General features: G+C 39.2%; 1 protein-coding gene across 1 annotated transcript in view; it reads left to right on the top strand.

Moving 5' to 3' along the window:
• The window catches only part of LOC115166489 (immunoglobulin-like and fibronectin type III domain-containing protein 1), a 28,250-nt gene that overhangs the window by 4,006 nt on the left and 7,445 nt on the right, over positions 1-16,799 (top strand). The window contains exons 5-15 of the mRNA XM_029720383.1: positions 677-719; positions 2,319-2,508; positions 2,822-2,935; positions 3,394-3,556; positions 3,666-3,938; positions 4,207-4,638; positions 5,577-5,654; positions 5,884-6,027; positions 8,717-8,821; positions 9,932-10,039; positions 13,562-13,669. Coding sequence (XP_029576243.1) covers positions 677-719; positions 2,319-2,508; positions 2,822-2,935; positions 3,394-3,556; positions 3,666-3,938; positions 4,207-4,638; positions 5,577-5,654; positions 5,884-6,027; positions 8,717-8,821; positions 9,932-10,039; positions 13,562-13,669 — 1,758 coding nt within the window. The remainder of the gene's footprint in view (positions 1-676; positions 720-2,318; positions 2,509-2,821; positions 2,936-3,393; positions 3,557-3,665; positions 3,939-4,206; positions 4,639-5,576; positions 5,655-5,883; positions 6,028-8,716; positions 8,822-9,931; positions 10,040-13,561; positions 13,670-16,799) is intronic.

Below are 16,799 nucleotides of genomic sequence, written 5' to 3'. Positions count from 1 at the left end.
TTTCCTCCTTACTGAACCCTCCACCACCAATAGCACCATTTTTAGACATTTGGATACATACTCCCCAATAGATCATCTATACTGTAGATGTTCAAACTATCAAACTCCGGGTAGTGAGTAGTTGGTTGAATAGTTTGTTGACAGTTAGTTGAACATCTATTTGGGTCTATCCAAATAAGGTCTTACTAGAACCAGATATTTAATGTGACTACCCACTGAGCACAGACATCAGTTCAACATCTAGTTTGATTTACATTTGGTTGAGTTGTCAGCTAATGTGAATTCAACATGAAATCCCCCCAAAAAGATGAAATTCGCTTACATTGATGACTTTTTGCAAATCCAATCAGTTTTCCATGTTGATTCAACATCATCACATTGATTTATTTTGTCGAAATAACGTGGGAGCAATGTTGATTCAACTAGTTTTTGTCCAGTGGGTATTCTGCAGTGGCTAGTGTGAGGAGATATAGCACGACTTGCTCATTGTACTGGCTGGAATGGAGTAAATGGAAAGTGGTTTCCATATGTTTGAGGTGTTTGATACAGTTCCATTTATTCCATTCCAGCCAATACAATGAGCCCATCCTCCTATAGCTCCTCCCACCAGACTCCAATGGTATCCTGTCACTTTAAATGAAGTTGGGTAACATTGAGTGTCCTTTATTTTGTTTAGGTTCAGTAGACCCAGCCGAGTTCAGGAAATTGCTCAGAAAAAGGTAAGATATGAGACGATCATGATATCATGATATCAGTTACCAGATCCTTCTATTTACATTGCATGTATTTGTAAACAGGGACCTCTGTGCCTGACAAAACAGTGTGATGGGATGACCACAATGCATACAAATGGGGAACTAAGCTCAGTGGCAGCTCGTCAGAGGAGGAAGGGGAGAACCATCCTCCTCAGTGAATTTCAGAAAAATGTAAATAGTGAAACATTAAAAAAGTTATCCTTTTAAGATAAAACTATACTAAATATAATCACGTCACTAAATAATTGATTCAAACACACAGCTTTGCAATGAAGGTCTACAGTAGCCTCAGCGCCATTCTGTAGGGTATTGACTTCAATACAAAACCTATGAGGCTCATAGTTCTCAGCCCCTTCCATAGACTTCCACAGTAATCTATCAGAGTTCTTGCAGCATGAACTGACCTGTTTTCCACCCAAGCAAAGGATCAGAGCATGAATCTAGTACTAAAAGCATAAGCTACAACTAGCTAGCCCTGCAGTGCATAAAATGTGGTGAGTAGTTGACTCAAAGAGAAAGAAAGTCAATATTTGAACAGTTTTGAACAAATTAATTTCTTCCATAGTAGCTAGCTAGTTTAGCCTACTCAAACACCCGGCTCACACAGAGAAGGATGCTATGTTAGCTAGCTGGCTATGGCTATCCAACACTGGAACGCTTCCAAGTCAAGGTAAGCTTTTGGTTTTATGAATTTATTGCCACCGGGGCCCGTCAGTGTAACTGCTAAACTGATTGCTGCTGAGTACACTTTACTGCATGATTGTAGCGGCTTTACTAACATGTTAGTTCTTGTAGCTATGTTGACTATGACCTGACAATGATGTAGACTGTGTGTAGCAGTTAGCGGTCATGATATGAAGGTTTGGCTTGGAAAGGTTTTTTCACCTGGTCACAGACAGGTGATGTGTTGTGTACTGAAGTCCAAAGCAAAGGGAAAAGGTGAGAGGAGAGAACGTAGATGGATGCGAGAAATAATTATATATACAACGAGCTGTTTGTATGTGTCTGGTATGAATGTGAAATTTGTTTGCGTGTGATCAGGGGTGTATTCATTACGCAGATTCTGTTGAAAAACGTTTCTTAAACGGAAGCAAACGGAACGAAATAGGGATAAACACACCTGATTAGAAATAGAAACTCTTGTTTGCAACTGTTGTACTAATGATTACATCCTAGATCAATTAGATGCAGGCAAGAGTGTGCAAGGCAGTATTGAATGTGTCACTGTATGTCACCTTGATTACTCAAAATTCGCTAGACCTGTGCACCTAAGTTGTAAACTTTCATTCACAGTCTAGTTTGTAGCATACTCATGATGGGTACAGGAACAATTCTAGTATCATGTAGTAGCCTAAACCTACCGATGTTACATTGAGCTAGGTGAATGGAATATGAATGACAGTCATCCAATATGCTGTAATAGAAAAAAGACCATGCTAATAAAGCAAAAATCATCCTCCCTCATCTTAAATGGCAACGACCACCACTACCGAAGATCCTACAGTATATGGTATATGGTTTTGTACCAATACTCAAGCAATGCTTCTGTCATGTTTCAACCAGGAAGGGAGTGGACAAACAGGAAGCTGTGAAAGAACCTGGAGAAATCGATGAAAGGTTCTGGGAAATCATCATGAGTGCAGACAGGAAGGACTATGAACGAATCTGCGCTGAGTTTGGTGTCAAAGACTTCCGTGTGATGCTGAAGAAACTGAGTGAGAAGAAAAAGGAGAGACAGGAGGAACAGGCCAAGGTTTGAGAATTGGGCACATTCAGTATGTACAAAACGTCTTCTGTGTGTACTGTTTTTGGTCATATAATGTAGCTAATGGCTAGTGTGAAAACCTACATGACCAATATGAACCTCAGGATTCATAATGTCTGAAATGAATTTGAGTGTAACTAGTTAACTACATTAAGTCATTGTGGCAATAGCCTTAACCTATCATTTCATCCTCGTGATTTTAAACTCCATTTCTCTCCACTCCCCTCCCTCTCATCCATTATTTTCTCTCCACCCTTTTCCTCATGGTGATCTTCCAAACCATCTGCCATCCCTTCCTCAGTATATTGAGACCATCAATAACCTGAAACATATTGATATTAAAGGAGTAGGCATTGCTTCGTTTGAGTTTGACCTTGAGCTCAAAGACCCCGCCAGTAGGATTTTCCTCTACAAGGTGAGACATCTAGAAGTTGACCTCTGATTCAGTTTCCACATGAGGCAAAGGTATCATTATTCATCATTTAGCTTTTATCTCAACTTTACACAACAACCTTGTCATTCAACATTGTACAGCATTTTAATGGATGACAACTGCCTTAAAGGAAAGACTGACATTGCACAATTACAACAGAATGTGTCACCTTCTTTCTTGTATGGCAGTAGTATCTCCTTTAAATTTCTACCTATCACCCAAAGTTCCAGGCATATAATTACATTTTCTATGGTTCCATAGTAACTTCATCCACTGTTATCATTTTGCCATCATATCCATGTCAAAACATGTCAATTGTCGTGCATCCCATCAACTATGAGGATTTTAGTTTTTTCTTTTTAGAAAATGTTGAAATGAACTGAATTTGAACTCATATCTGATAGTAGCTGTCACTGTGTGAACTCTGTATCATCTTGCAGGATGGTGTAATGATTCCCTATAGTGATGAAGAAGAAATGAAACACAGCTTAAAGACTGTTGGGAAGAAGTTAATCTTCAGTGTGCGGGACCTTAAAGCAGAGGATGCTGGGCTCTATCAGGTGGATGTCGAGGAGGTCAATCTCTTCTCTACAGACTTCAAGAGTAAGATGAGCACAGAATGATTATGAATAGCATTCCTTTTTGATAGAAGATAAAAAAACGTTCCTTATTTATTCAAATGAGCTTGTTCCATTTGCCCTTTTCCTTTCAGTTCCCACAGTGGATTTCATTGTCAAGATCCAGGAGGTGAAGGCCAAAGAGAGAGAGGATGCTATGTTTGAGTGTGTCCTGTCACATCCCTGGCCCAGAATAAAATGGATGGGCAAGAATGCCACTCTGGAGGAGGGAGAGAAATACACAATAACTGTGTCAGAAGACAAGCTGATCCACAGACTGCTAATAAAGGACTGTAGCCAGCTGGACAAGGGCATCTACTCTGCTGCGGCAGGAATCAAGACATGCAGTGCCTGGCTGCTAGTGGAAGGTAACATTACATCTTCATATCTTGCACAATATGTAATTTTTCAGATGAAGGAAACAGCAGAAGGGTTCATATTTTGTTGAACAACATATACTATTCACCTCAGTAACTCAGTTCTGGTCTCATGACAGATTTGCGAGGTACTGTCTTCTCAACTCTTATCGAAATGTTCCATATCAATAATCATTTTAATAACCATGCTCACTGAGCACCTTGTACAGTATTCCCCTATCTCTCCCTCTCTCTCACCCTCTCTCTCTCTCTCTCTCAGCTGACAGCGACCCTGCTTCCCATGGTAAAAAGAAGACCCGTAAAACAACCCAGGCTGGTGGAACAGGGTTGGATCTGGGGAAACTGGCTCAAGAGCAGCAGGAAAAACTGGCGAAGGAAAGGCAGGAGCAGATCGACGCTGCAAACAAGGCCAGAGCAGAGGAGGAGAGGCTTGCCCGAGAGGCACTCCTGGCTCCCCCTCCTGATACTGGGGATGGACACAGTGGGGAAGGTGGAGACAGTGGGGAAGGCAAAGACACCGGAGATGAAAAAAACAAGTCTATAAGTGGATCAAACAAATCCAAAGATGTTGGCAAATCAGTTGGCGAGTCAATTGGCAAATCAGTTGGCAAATCAGTTGGCGAAATGAAAGACTCTGAAAAGGAAGGAGATGACAAGAAGAACAAGAAATCCACTGATGATTCTGACAAAGGTAAGACAAATGATATCCCTATTATAAACACATTGGACATTTATGTTATATACTGAAAAAGAAAAAGGAAAGTAATAGGGTCGACTTTGAAAAATAAGGTATAATGAAAAGGATAACACATTGTTACAACATCCTACGTTAATAGGAATGTACAATATGTATTCAGGTGTATATTAGTTTATGCACTTTTGACCATATTTCAAATTGACAACTGATACAATAATTACTGATAGGAACATAAAATTATGATATTGACCCAAACGCAAATGGGGAAGGCGATGGAGACATTAAGGGACATAAGGGCCATACTGTTCCACTTATACCAGACACAGTCATTGGTAAGAAACACACTGAGACACCTTGGCTACTGCATGGAGGAAGTCTCTAAAATCTCAGATGCATCTTAATGAATTAGCAAGTCACCTTAGGATTGCATTAAACGATGCTAAAAAACACAAAACAAATGTTTATTTTATTTACATTTTCTACATTTTAACAAAACTTACAGTAATTCAACTTAGAGTAACATGCAGTAATACAGTTACAGTATCATTTGTATTCCACTTGACATCAAGTGATTAACCAGAATTGCAGTTTACTTAACCACAGTTAACAAGCAAAATACATTTGATAAGACCCACCTTAAAATAGTACACTAATGTCAAAAATAGTAAATACTTGAAATATTGAATCTCATGCATGAAATGATAAACATTTGTTTAACAGGTTCTTCTGTCCACAACGGTATGTTATGTCTCATTGACTTATTCAAGTCTGTGTAGAACATTTGTTCTTGTTAGTAACACTTTACATGAAGGAATACTTACCTAAAAGTATTTTAAAGGTTGTATAAGTAGTTTATACTATATTATATATATAAACAAATAATTAACCATTAATAAACAACTTGTAAACACCTTTTTTTAAATCATTTTAAGTATGTACAATCAAAGATGCTGAGAAGGAAAGAGATGACAAGAACAAGAAATCCACTGATGATTCGGACAAAGGCAAAGGTAAGACAAATGATATCCCGATTATAAACACATTGGACACATGTTATATACTGTACTTGAAAAAGAAAATGTATATAGACGACTTAGAAAAATAATGTATAATGAAAAGGATAACACATTGCCACAACATCCTACATTGATAAGAATGTACAATATGTATTCAGGTCTACTGTATAATGGTTTATGCATTTTTTACAATATTTCAAACTGATATAATAATTACTGATAGGAACATCAAACGATGACATTGACCCAAATGCAAATGGGGAAGGCGATGGAGACAGTAAGGGACGTAAGGGCCATACTGGTCCACTTATACCAGACACAGTCATTGGTAAGAAACACACTGAGACACCTTGGCTACTGCTTGAAGGTAGTCTCTAAAATCTCAAATGCATCTTAATGAATTAACAAGTCACCTTGGGATTGCATTAATTATAAAAACAAAAAAACGTACAACTTGATTTTAATTTGTCAACATTTTAACTAAACGTACAGTAACTTAACTTAGAGTAACATGCAGTAATACAGTTACAGTATCATTTGTATTCCACTTGACATCAAGTGGTTAACCAGTATGCAGTTTACTTAACCACAGTTTTAACAAGCAAAATGTATTTTATAAAACCCCCCTAAAAATAGTAAATAGTTAAAATATTGAATCTCATGCATTATTTTCTAACAAGCTATTCTGTTCACATGTGTATGTTATCTCTCTGTGAGTTATTCAAGTCTGTTCGTGTAGAACAGTTTGTTCTTATTAGTAACACTTTAAAAACCTGTTTAACTCTGAGGTGCTGTTTTGGACCTGGTACCGGGTCCAGACAGTTCCCCCACTCCTTGCTTTGGCCATATTCATAGAGTATGCATTGTAGGTAAAGTCGCCTAAAGCGCAAACTTTTAGTATGTATGGAAAAGGAACACCCTAATGGTCATTGTAAAGCAGTGGTCACCAACCGGTCGATCGCGAAGATCGCCTAATTTTTGAAAGTTGCCAATCGCAATATAAAGTTATTAGAAGAAAAAGACTAGAAGGAGGAAACGATTTAGTTGACCATTTTATGTGTGGATTAATTGTCGGAGTAGAGGACCTTGTGCATTTCAGGTAAAATAACAACTCAATGTTTATATCCCAGGACAAATTAGCTAGCAACAGCAAGCTAGCTAAATAGGACAAATTAGCTAGCAAGTGCAAGCTAGCTAGCTAAATTGCCATAAATGTTTAATGCTTTTCGACCTGTCCCCAAATTAATGTAATTGGTTCAGAGTTTGTTTTGATATTTTAACCTGCGTGTTGTGATCGCGTTTGGTGTGGGGGGACAAAATAAATGTATGCACGATGGCGCACGTGCGCAGCAGGTTTGGGTTCCGTGGGTTCCGTGTTTTATTAGTCTGCTGCTCTCTCCCTCCGCTGAGACTGACCATCAGATGCAGGCATCATCAGCCCAGTAAAATAAAAAGCGAATTATTTAAATGTATGTTCACTCAGCTGTGCCTCACAAGTAATACAGCAATGGATCAATTAACGGTGTGATCATATAGCCTACCTCAAATGTTGAAATATATATATTTTTTAAATGTCCCGAACAACAATGCATTGTAGGTAAATGCAGGTAAATTCAAGCAAAGCCAGTATGCGGTGATAATGTATTGGGCCTGTAGTTTACTGCACAAACCTCATTGCTACAGTACTGTTTTTAATTGGTTAGTGTTGCATAGGCTTACATTTTTTAAGTCATGTTAATAAAAAATCATAGCTGTAGATCTCGGCATGCATTTTGACTCAGAAAGTGATCTTGACTCAGAAAAGGTTGGTGACCACTGTTGTAAAGCAATGCATTTCCTTCTCCATCCACATTATCTTATATGCATCCTCCGCATGCGCTTTTGATCTCTCTCACTCGTTTACAATAGGAAAAGTGAATGGGAAAATAAGTTTGAAGTTTCCTCACCTGTTTGTGTCTTATTCCTGAAAGCCGTGATTGCTTGGGTCATTTTAATATGTCAGGCTTGAAAATCCGTTCGGCCATTTTGGCACAGACACACTACCCAAACCAGACGCAACTGATTTCAAGAGGCCAAGAGACGTCTTGTGATCACCTACTGCTATCTAGTGGACGACCTGGGAATCAGACAGGGGATATATTTACATCAATGGATAGGTAGAGGCTTCAGCTTTCTCCTCATATGTATAGCATTCCTATAAGACGACTAATTATTCCTTTAAGATGAAAAATTACATTGCACAAGCCCTGCACTTTTGAAATGGCTGTGTTCCTATTTATCCTTTTGGAACAGTAATTGGTGACATTTATGAAAAAAACCTAGACTTTCAAATGTATTATTCTCCAACATTTGACAATTGGAATCCCACAGTTATTACCTTTCTAACAGTACTAAGCATGTAGTATACAATATTGTGTAGTTTAGAAAATGCCACCAAAGGGTGTCAAAGTTGAACAGGTTAAGGAATACTTATCTTAAGGTATTTTAAAAGGTTTTTAAGTAGTTTATAAACTGTTGTAGATAGTTTATAAATCTGTAATAAACACTAATGACACATTGGTGGAAATTGTGCTTCTCAGTTATCTGCTAGCCAAATACTGAGCTTATATGACAGCACTGGCTTTACTCACAATAATAATAAATAACATTGCAGTCATATATTAGCTCATTATTTGGCCAGTACCAAAATAACCATTGTGTTATAACTGTATAACAGAATCATAAACTTTCTATGTAAACTACTAATTAACGGTTTATAAACTACTTGTCAAGCCCTATATAAATCCTTTTAAGTATGCCTAAATGTAAAGCCTTACTGGTTTATTTGTATGTCCCAGTGCATATTTTGTTCACAATAATATGTCTGACTGTGTATTTGTTTAATTAACCTGCATATATGGCAGTTTTGTCATATATTTTTATTTGTTGATCTATCTTGTCGTCGTTACCATTACAATCAAGGAATGAATGGATTGTTTCGTTTTATATTTACCCAAACAAAAAGTAATTATGAAAAGTGTCAGCAGGATTATTCTAACTTTAAGGCCAAACCACAGATCCCAATGCGAAAATGGGGACAGGAGAAACTTACTTCACTGATGAGTCTGCTAAGTGTTCAGAGCGCGCAAGACAAGGCCTTCTTCTGAAAGACAGTGTGATTGGTAAGAGATCACATGTGACATTGTGTACTGACTGCACGAAGGACATGACGTTCCTACAAATATAACTCAAGTTTGGGAAATGAGATGATACTGAAATGTTCATTCAAGGGGAATGTTGAATGTAATCATACATACAGTATCTCAAAATAATCCATGTCTGTTTATTTTTGAGAATGGATGTACAGTATGCAGTCCTCTGACATCAGTAGTATCTTCAATGGAATATCTATGAAACTTTTCTTTGTTCCATAAAACTCGAACTAAACTTTACATATCTACAATAATACGAAAATATATCTAATCCCTGAATCCTGTAGAGGCTTGTTGTGTTGTGTGTTTGTGTATTTCTGTCATGCTTTTTGTGTTCTATTCATAAGAATTTGAAAGCGTCCTTGATTTTCAAATATTCAACAAATATTTGTGAAACAAACCATGGAAACAGTATCTGCATGACAAGACCATTCCAATAACTCTGATACCAGAATCTCCATGCCAACAGCATGGTTGAGGATCTGTTCATCATGAAAAGACGTCAATAGACACCAACACAACATCTGTTCTTATCCAAATTCAGATTGAAGACAAAGTATTACTTAGAATGACCTCTCTTGCAAACAATTGGTCAAACATGTTTGTCTGTCCACAACTTTCTGCTTTATGTCTTTGTGACATGTTCAAGTTTGTTCATATGTGTAGAACAGTGTTTGTTGGTAACAATTCACATTAACGAATACTTACCTAAAATGATTTAAAAGGGGTTTATAAGTGGTTTGTAAAAACATAAACATTAAAGATATAATTTACTCTTTATAAACTACTTATAAACCCCTTCAGAAATCATTTTAAGTACGCCTTAATGTAAAGTGTTACTGGTTTGCTTGTATGTCCCAATGTATGTTTTGTTCACAATAATATGTCTGAGTGTGTTTTTGTTCTATTAATCTGTGTACATATGTGGTTATTTTGTCATGTATTGTTCATTGTTGCTCTGTCTCGTCACTGTTTCCATTACAATCATAAAGCGGATGGTTTATTTTCATATTCAATCAAATGAAAAGTGATTGTGGAAAGTGCCATCAAGGTTTTTATTATTTTACGGCCAAACAACAGATCCCAATGCGAAAAGTGGGACAGGAGAAACTGAAGAGTACATTGATGCGGCTGGCAAGCGTTCAGTGCGCACAACGCAAGGCCCACTGCTGAAAGACACAGTGATTGGTAAGAGACCATGCGTGATGTCATACACATGACGTCATGCACTGACTGAATGAAGGAGATAGCGATGGCTTTAACATGAGTGACAAATGTCATTCAAGTTTGGGAAATTACTAGGAAAAGATTTAAGAATAACCAATAGTATGATCACTTTCTGGAATAGATTTCCATAGTCCTATGATAACATCCACAGTATCTTCTTTGTGATGTGTTCTTCTGGGGAGATGTTCTATGAAACGTCTATGTTCCATAGAACTCTTCTGACAAAATGTTACATGATGGGGCTTAAATATATATGTATATAGCTATATATCTATGTACAGTACCAGTCAAAAGTTTCACACACATACTCATTTAAGGGTTTTACTTTATTTTTGCGATTTTCTAAATTGTAGAACAATAGTGAAGACATCAAAACTATGAAATAACACATGGAATCATGTAGTAACCAAAGTAGCCACCCTTTGCCTTGATGACACTCTTGGCATTCTCCCAACCAGCTTCACCTGGAATGCTTTTCCAACAGTCTTGAGTTCCCACATATAATGAGCACTTGTTGGCTGCTATTCCTTCACTCTGCGGTCCAAGTCTTCCCAAACCAATTGGGTTGAGGTCAGGTGATTGTGCAGGCCAGGTCATCTGATGCATTACTCCATCACTCTCATTCTTGGTCAAATAGCCCTTACACAGCCTGGAGGTGTGTTGGGTCATTGTCCTGTTGAAAAACAAGTGATAGTCCCACTAAACGCAAACAAGATGGGATGGCATATTGCTGCAGAATGCTGTGGTAGCCATGCTGGTTAAGTGTGCCTTGAATTCTAAATAAATCACAGAGAGTGTCACCAGCAAAGTACCATCACACCTCCTCCTCCATGCTTCACGGTGGGAATTACACATGCAGAGATCATCCGTTCACCTACTCTGCTTCTCACAAAGACACGGCGGTTGTAACCAAAAATCTCACGTTTGGACTCATCAGACCAAAAGACAGATTTCCACCGGTCTAATGTCCATTGCTCGTGTTTCTTGGCCCAAGCAAGTCTCTTCTTCTTATTGGTGTTCTGTAGTAGTGGTTTGCTTTGCAGCAATTCGACCACAAAGGCCTGATTCAAGTCTCCTCTGAACAGTTGATGTTGAGATGTGTCTGTTACTTGAACTCTGTGAAGCATTTATTTGCGCTGGAATCTGAGGTGCAGTTAACACTAATGAACTTATCCACTGCAGCAGAGGTAACTCTGGGTCTTCCTTTCCTGTGGCGGTCCTAATGAGAGCCAGTTTCATCATAGCGCATGATGGTTTTTGCAACTGCACTTGAAGAAACTTTCGAAGTTCTTGAACATTTTCGCATTGACTGACTTTCATGTCTTAAAGTAATGATGGACTGTCGTCTCTCTTTGCTTATTTGAGCTGTTCTTGCCATAATATGGACTTGGTCTTTTAACAGATAGCGCTATCTTCTGTATACTACCCCTACCTTGTCACAACACAACTGATTGGCTCAAACGCATTAAGAAGGAAAGAAATTCCACCAATGAACTTTTAACAAGGCACACCTGTTAATTGAAATGCATTCCAGGTGACTACCTCATGAAGCTGGTTGAGAGAATGCCAAGAATGTGCAAAGCTGTCATCAAGGCAAAGGGTGGCTACTCTGAAGAATCTCAAATATAAAATATATTTTGATTTGTTTAACACTTTTTTGGTGACATAATTCCAGATGTTTTATTTCATAGTTTTGATTTCTTTCCTATTATTCTACAATGTAGAAAAAAGTCAAAATAAAGAAAAACCCTGGAATGAGTTGGTGTGTCCAAACTTTTGACTGGTACTGTATCTATATATATACACACAAAAGTATGTGGACAACCCTTCAAATTAGTAGATTTGGCTATTTCAGCCACACCAGTTGCTTACAGGTGTATAAAATCGAGCACACAGCCATGCAATCTCCATAGACAAACATTGGCAGTAGAATGGCCTTACTGAAGAGCTCTGTGACTTTCAACCAGGCACCGTCATGGATGTCACCTTTCCAACAAGCCAGTTCGTGAAATTTTTGCCCTGCTAGAGCTGCCCTGGTCAACTGTAAGTGCAATTATTGTGAAGTGGAAACATCTGGGAGCAACAACAGCTCACCCGTGAAGTGGTAGGCCACACAAGCTCACGGAATGGGACTGCCAATTACTGAAGCGTGTAGCGCGTAAAAATTGTCTGTCCTTGGTTGTCACGACCGAGTTCCAAACTGCCTCTGGAAGCAACTTCATAACTTCATAGCTTCATAAAATGGGTTTCCATGGCCGAGCAGCCACACACAAGCCAGGAAACACGTTCTCTGGAGTGATGAATCACGCTTCACCATCTGGCAGTCCGTCGGAAGAATCTAAGTTTGGTGGATGCCAGGAGAACGCTACTTGCCCCAATGCATAGTACCAACTGTAAAGGCAGGGGAGGAATAATGGTCTGGGGCTGTTTTTCATGGTTCAGGCTAGGCCCCTTATTTCCAGTGAAGGGAAATCTTATCACTACAGCATACAATGACATTCTAGACTATTCTGTGCTTCCAACTTTGTGGCAACAGTTTGGGGAAGGCCCTTTTCTGTTTCGACATTACAATGCCCTCGTGCACAAAGCGAGGTCCATTGAGAAATGGTTTGTCGAGATCGGTTGGGAATAACTTGACTGGCCTGCACAGAGCCCTGACCTGAATCCCATCGAACACCTTTGGGATGAATTGGAACGCCGGTTGCGAGCCATGCCTAATTGCCCAACATCAGTGCCCAACCTCACTAATGCTCTTGTGGCTGAATGGAAGCAAATCCCCACAGAAATGTTTCAACATCTAGTGGAAAGCCTTCCTAGAAGAGTGGAGGATGTTATAGCAACAAAGGGGGGACCAACTCCATGATTTTGGAATGAGATGTTTGACGAGCAGGTGTCCGCATACTTTTGGTCATGTAGTGTCTATACACTGAGTGTATAAAACATTAGGAAGACCTCTTTCCATGACATAAACTGACGAGGCGAATCCAGATGGAAAGCTGAGATCCCTTATTGATGTCACTTGTTAAATCCTCTTAAATCAGTGTAGACGAAGGGGCCGAGACAGGAATTTTAAGCTTTGAGACAATTGAGACATGGATTGTCTATGTGGGCCATTCAGAGGGTGAATGGGCAAAGCAGAAGAGGGAGGGGAGTGCAACTCAATATTTAGGAAGGTGATCCTAATGTGTTGTACACTCAGTGTATATGGAGATATAATCCCTAATCACATAGAGAGGCTTGTTGTGTTGTGTGTTTGATTAGCGCGGCCATGCTTTTTGTGTTCTATTCGAAAGACATTGAAAGCTTCCTTGATTTCCAAATATTTAACAAATCATTGTAAAACAAACCATGGAAACAGCATCTCCATGTCAAGACCATTTTAAGAACTCCAAGCCTACAGCTGATGGGTTAATTTCAGATTTAACAAAATAACATTTTGGAAATTGCTTGCAATGTTTTCATTATTTTACGGCCAAATCACAGATCCCAATGGGCAAAGTGGTACAGGAGAAACTGAGGAGTACACTGATGCGTCTGGCAAGCGTTCAGAGCGCACAAGGCAAGGCCCACTGCTGAAGGACACAGTGATTGGTAAGAGACCACACGTAACGTCATGTACTGACTGCATGGAGGAGATGGCATTCACATGAGTATCACTCAAGTTTGGGAAATTACTGGAGAAATATGTTACTGTTGTAACAGGGTCATCTGTTACACTGACAAGAGATGATACTGAGAAGATACATGTACCTTAAAGGGGAATGTTGAATCTCATCTCTTACCATACTGTATGTGCACATCTCAAAGTAACCAATAGTATGTTCATTTTCGAGAATGGATTTATGTAGTCCTATAATAACATCAATAGAATTTTCCATACAATGTGTTCTTCTGGGCAGATGTTCTATGAAACTCTTCTATGTTCCATAGAACTCTTCTAACTAAATTTTACCTGGTGGGGCTTATTTCTACAGTATATGTACAGTCAGGTCCATAATTATTGGCACTCTTGATAAAGATGAGCAAAAATGACTGTATAAAATAAATAATACAAATACTGAGCTATATTGCATGCAAAAAAAGGGACATTTTATATTTTTATACTAAAACAATTTCTCAGAGAAAGATTTTGTTGAACAAGTAATCATAGGATGTCCTGTTTTCAATACTCCAGCACCATCCCTGTGCAAGGATAATGATAATGAGTCTTTATCTACGACAAAATCCACCGCTGGTATATGTGGCCAAAGAGCTCAATTTTCATGTCATATGACCATAGCACTGGATCCAATCCAAATGCCAATGCCATTTAACAAACTCCAGGCGGTGCTATGGTCAGATGACATGAAACTAGAGCTCCTTGGCCACGCACACCAGTGGTGGGTTTGGTGTTGAAAAACAAAAGCATATGCAGAAAAGTACCTCATACTTACGTTAAAATATGGTGGTCGATCTTTGATGTTATGGGGCTATTTTGCATCCATTGGTCCTGGGGCAACGCCATCATGAACTTTGCCAAGTACCAGGACATTTTAGCCAAAAACCTTGTTGCCTCTGCAAGGAGGCTGACATTTTGCTGCAAGTAGATCTTCCAGCAAGACAATAACCCCAAGTACTAATCAAAATCCACAAAGAAATGCTTAATTGACCACAAATTAAACATTTTGCAATGGACTTATCAGTCTCCAGACTCGAACCCCATTGAAAACCTGTGGTTTGAATTGAAGAGGGCAGTCCATAAGAGGACACAAAGGATATCAAGGATCTGGAAAGATTCTGTATGGAAGTATGGTCTAAGATCCCTCCCAACATGTTCTCCAATCTCATAAAACAATTTAGAAAAAGGTTTGGTGTCATTGTCCTCACAAAGGGATGGTGCTAGAGTATTGGGTAACACTTTTTTTGGATAGTTTGTATGTAGATGCTCTACAGCAGGGTTCCCCAACTTGAGGCCCGCGAGCCGAATTTGGCCAGTGGATGATTTTATTTAAGAACAAATTGCTGAAAGTGCTGAAAAAATATTTGTATTTTTTATTGTTGGACATAAGACTAAAGACACCAGCAAATCATCTTTATAAAGTGATTTTAATTCGGAAAATCTGTTCCAAAGTATTCCCATGCATAATAGAGAGACACAGTGCCTTCGAAAAGTATTCAGACCCCTTGACTTTTTCCGGATTTTGTTACATTACAGCCTTAATCAAAAATGTATTACATTTTTTTTTAAATACTCAGCAATCTACACACAATACCCCATAATGACAAAGCAAAAACTGTTTTTATTTATTTTTGCAAACGGGTTAAAAATATAAAACTTAAATACCTTATTTACCTGGGGCGGCAGGTAGCCTAGTGGTTAGAGCGTTGGACTAGTAACCGAAAGGTTGTCGTTCTGCCCGTGAATAAGGCAGTTAACCCACTGTTCCTAGGCCATCATTGAAAATAAGAATTTGTTCTTAAATGACTTGCCTAGTTAAATAAAGGTAAAAAAATAAATACAATTTATATAAGTATTCAGACCCTTTGCTGTGAGACTAGAAATTGAGCTCAGGTGCATCCTGTTTCCATTGATCATCCTTGAGATGTTTCCACAACTTGATTGGGGTCCACCTGTGGTAAATTTAATTGATTGGACATTATTTGGAAAGGCACACCTTTTCTATATCAGGTCACAAAGTTGACAGTGCATGTCAGAGCCATGAGGTTGAAGGAATTGTCTGTAGAGCTCAGAAACAGGATTGTGTCGAGGCACAGATCTGGGAAAGGGTATGAAAAATGTTCTGTACCATTGAAGGTCCCCAAGAACACAGTGGCCTCCATCAATCTTAAATGGATGAAGTTTGGAACCACCAAGACTCTTGCTAGAGCTGGCCACCCGGCCAAACTGATCAATCGGGGGAGAAGGGCTTTGGTCAGGGAGGTGACCAACACCCCGATGGTCTGAGCTTCAAAGTTCCTTTGTGGAGATGGGAGAACGTTCCAGAAGGACAACCATCTCTGACAACCATCTCTGGCCACTCCACCAATCAGGCCTTTATGGTAGAGTGGCCAGACAGAAGCCACTCCTCAGTAAAGGGCACATGACAGCCCGCTTGGAGTTTGCCAAAAGGCACCTAAAGACTCTCAGGCCATGAGAATCAAGATTTGTCACTTCTGGAGAAAACCTGGCACCATCCCTACGGTGAAGCATTGCTGTGGCAGTATCATGCTGTGGGATGTTTTTCAGCGGCAGGGACTGGGAGACTAGTCAGGATCGAGTGAAAGATGAACGGAGCAAAGTACAGAGAAATCCTTGATGAAAACCTGCTCCAGGGCGCTCAGGACCTCAGACTGGGCGAAGGTTCACTTTCCAACAGGACAACAACCCTAAGCACACAGCCAAGAGAAAGCAGGAGTAGCTTTGGGACAAGTTTCTGAATGTCCTTGAGTGGCCCGGCCAGAGCCCGTACTTGAACCCGATCGAACATCTCTGGAGAGAACTGAAAATAGCTCTGCAGTAACACTCCCCATCCAACCTGACAGAGCTTGATAGGATCTTCAGAGAAGAATGGGAGAAACTCCCCAAATACAAATGTGCCAAGTTTGTAGCGTTATACCCAAGAAGACTCGAGGCTGTAATTACAGCCAAAGGTGCTTCAACGAAGTACTGAGTAAAGGTTCTGAATACTTATGTAAGTGTGATATTTCAGTTTTTATATTTTTTTATATTAACAAACATTTC

Source organism: Salmo trutta, chromosome 28, assembly GCF_901001165.1.
Source record: "Salmo trutta chromosome 28, fSalTru1.1, whole genome shotgun sequence".
Lineage (NCBI taxonomy): Eukaryota > Metazoa > Chordata > Actinopteri > Salmoniformes > Salmonidae > Salmo > Salmo trutta.
This window is presented reverse-complemented; position numbering and strand designations above follow the sequence as displayed.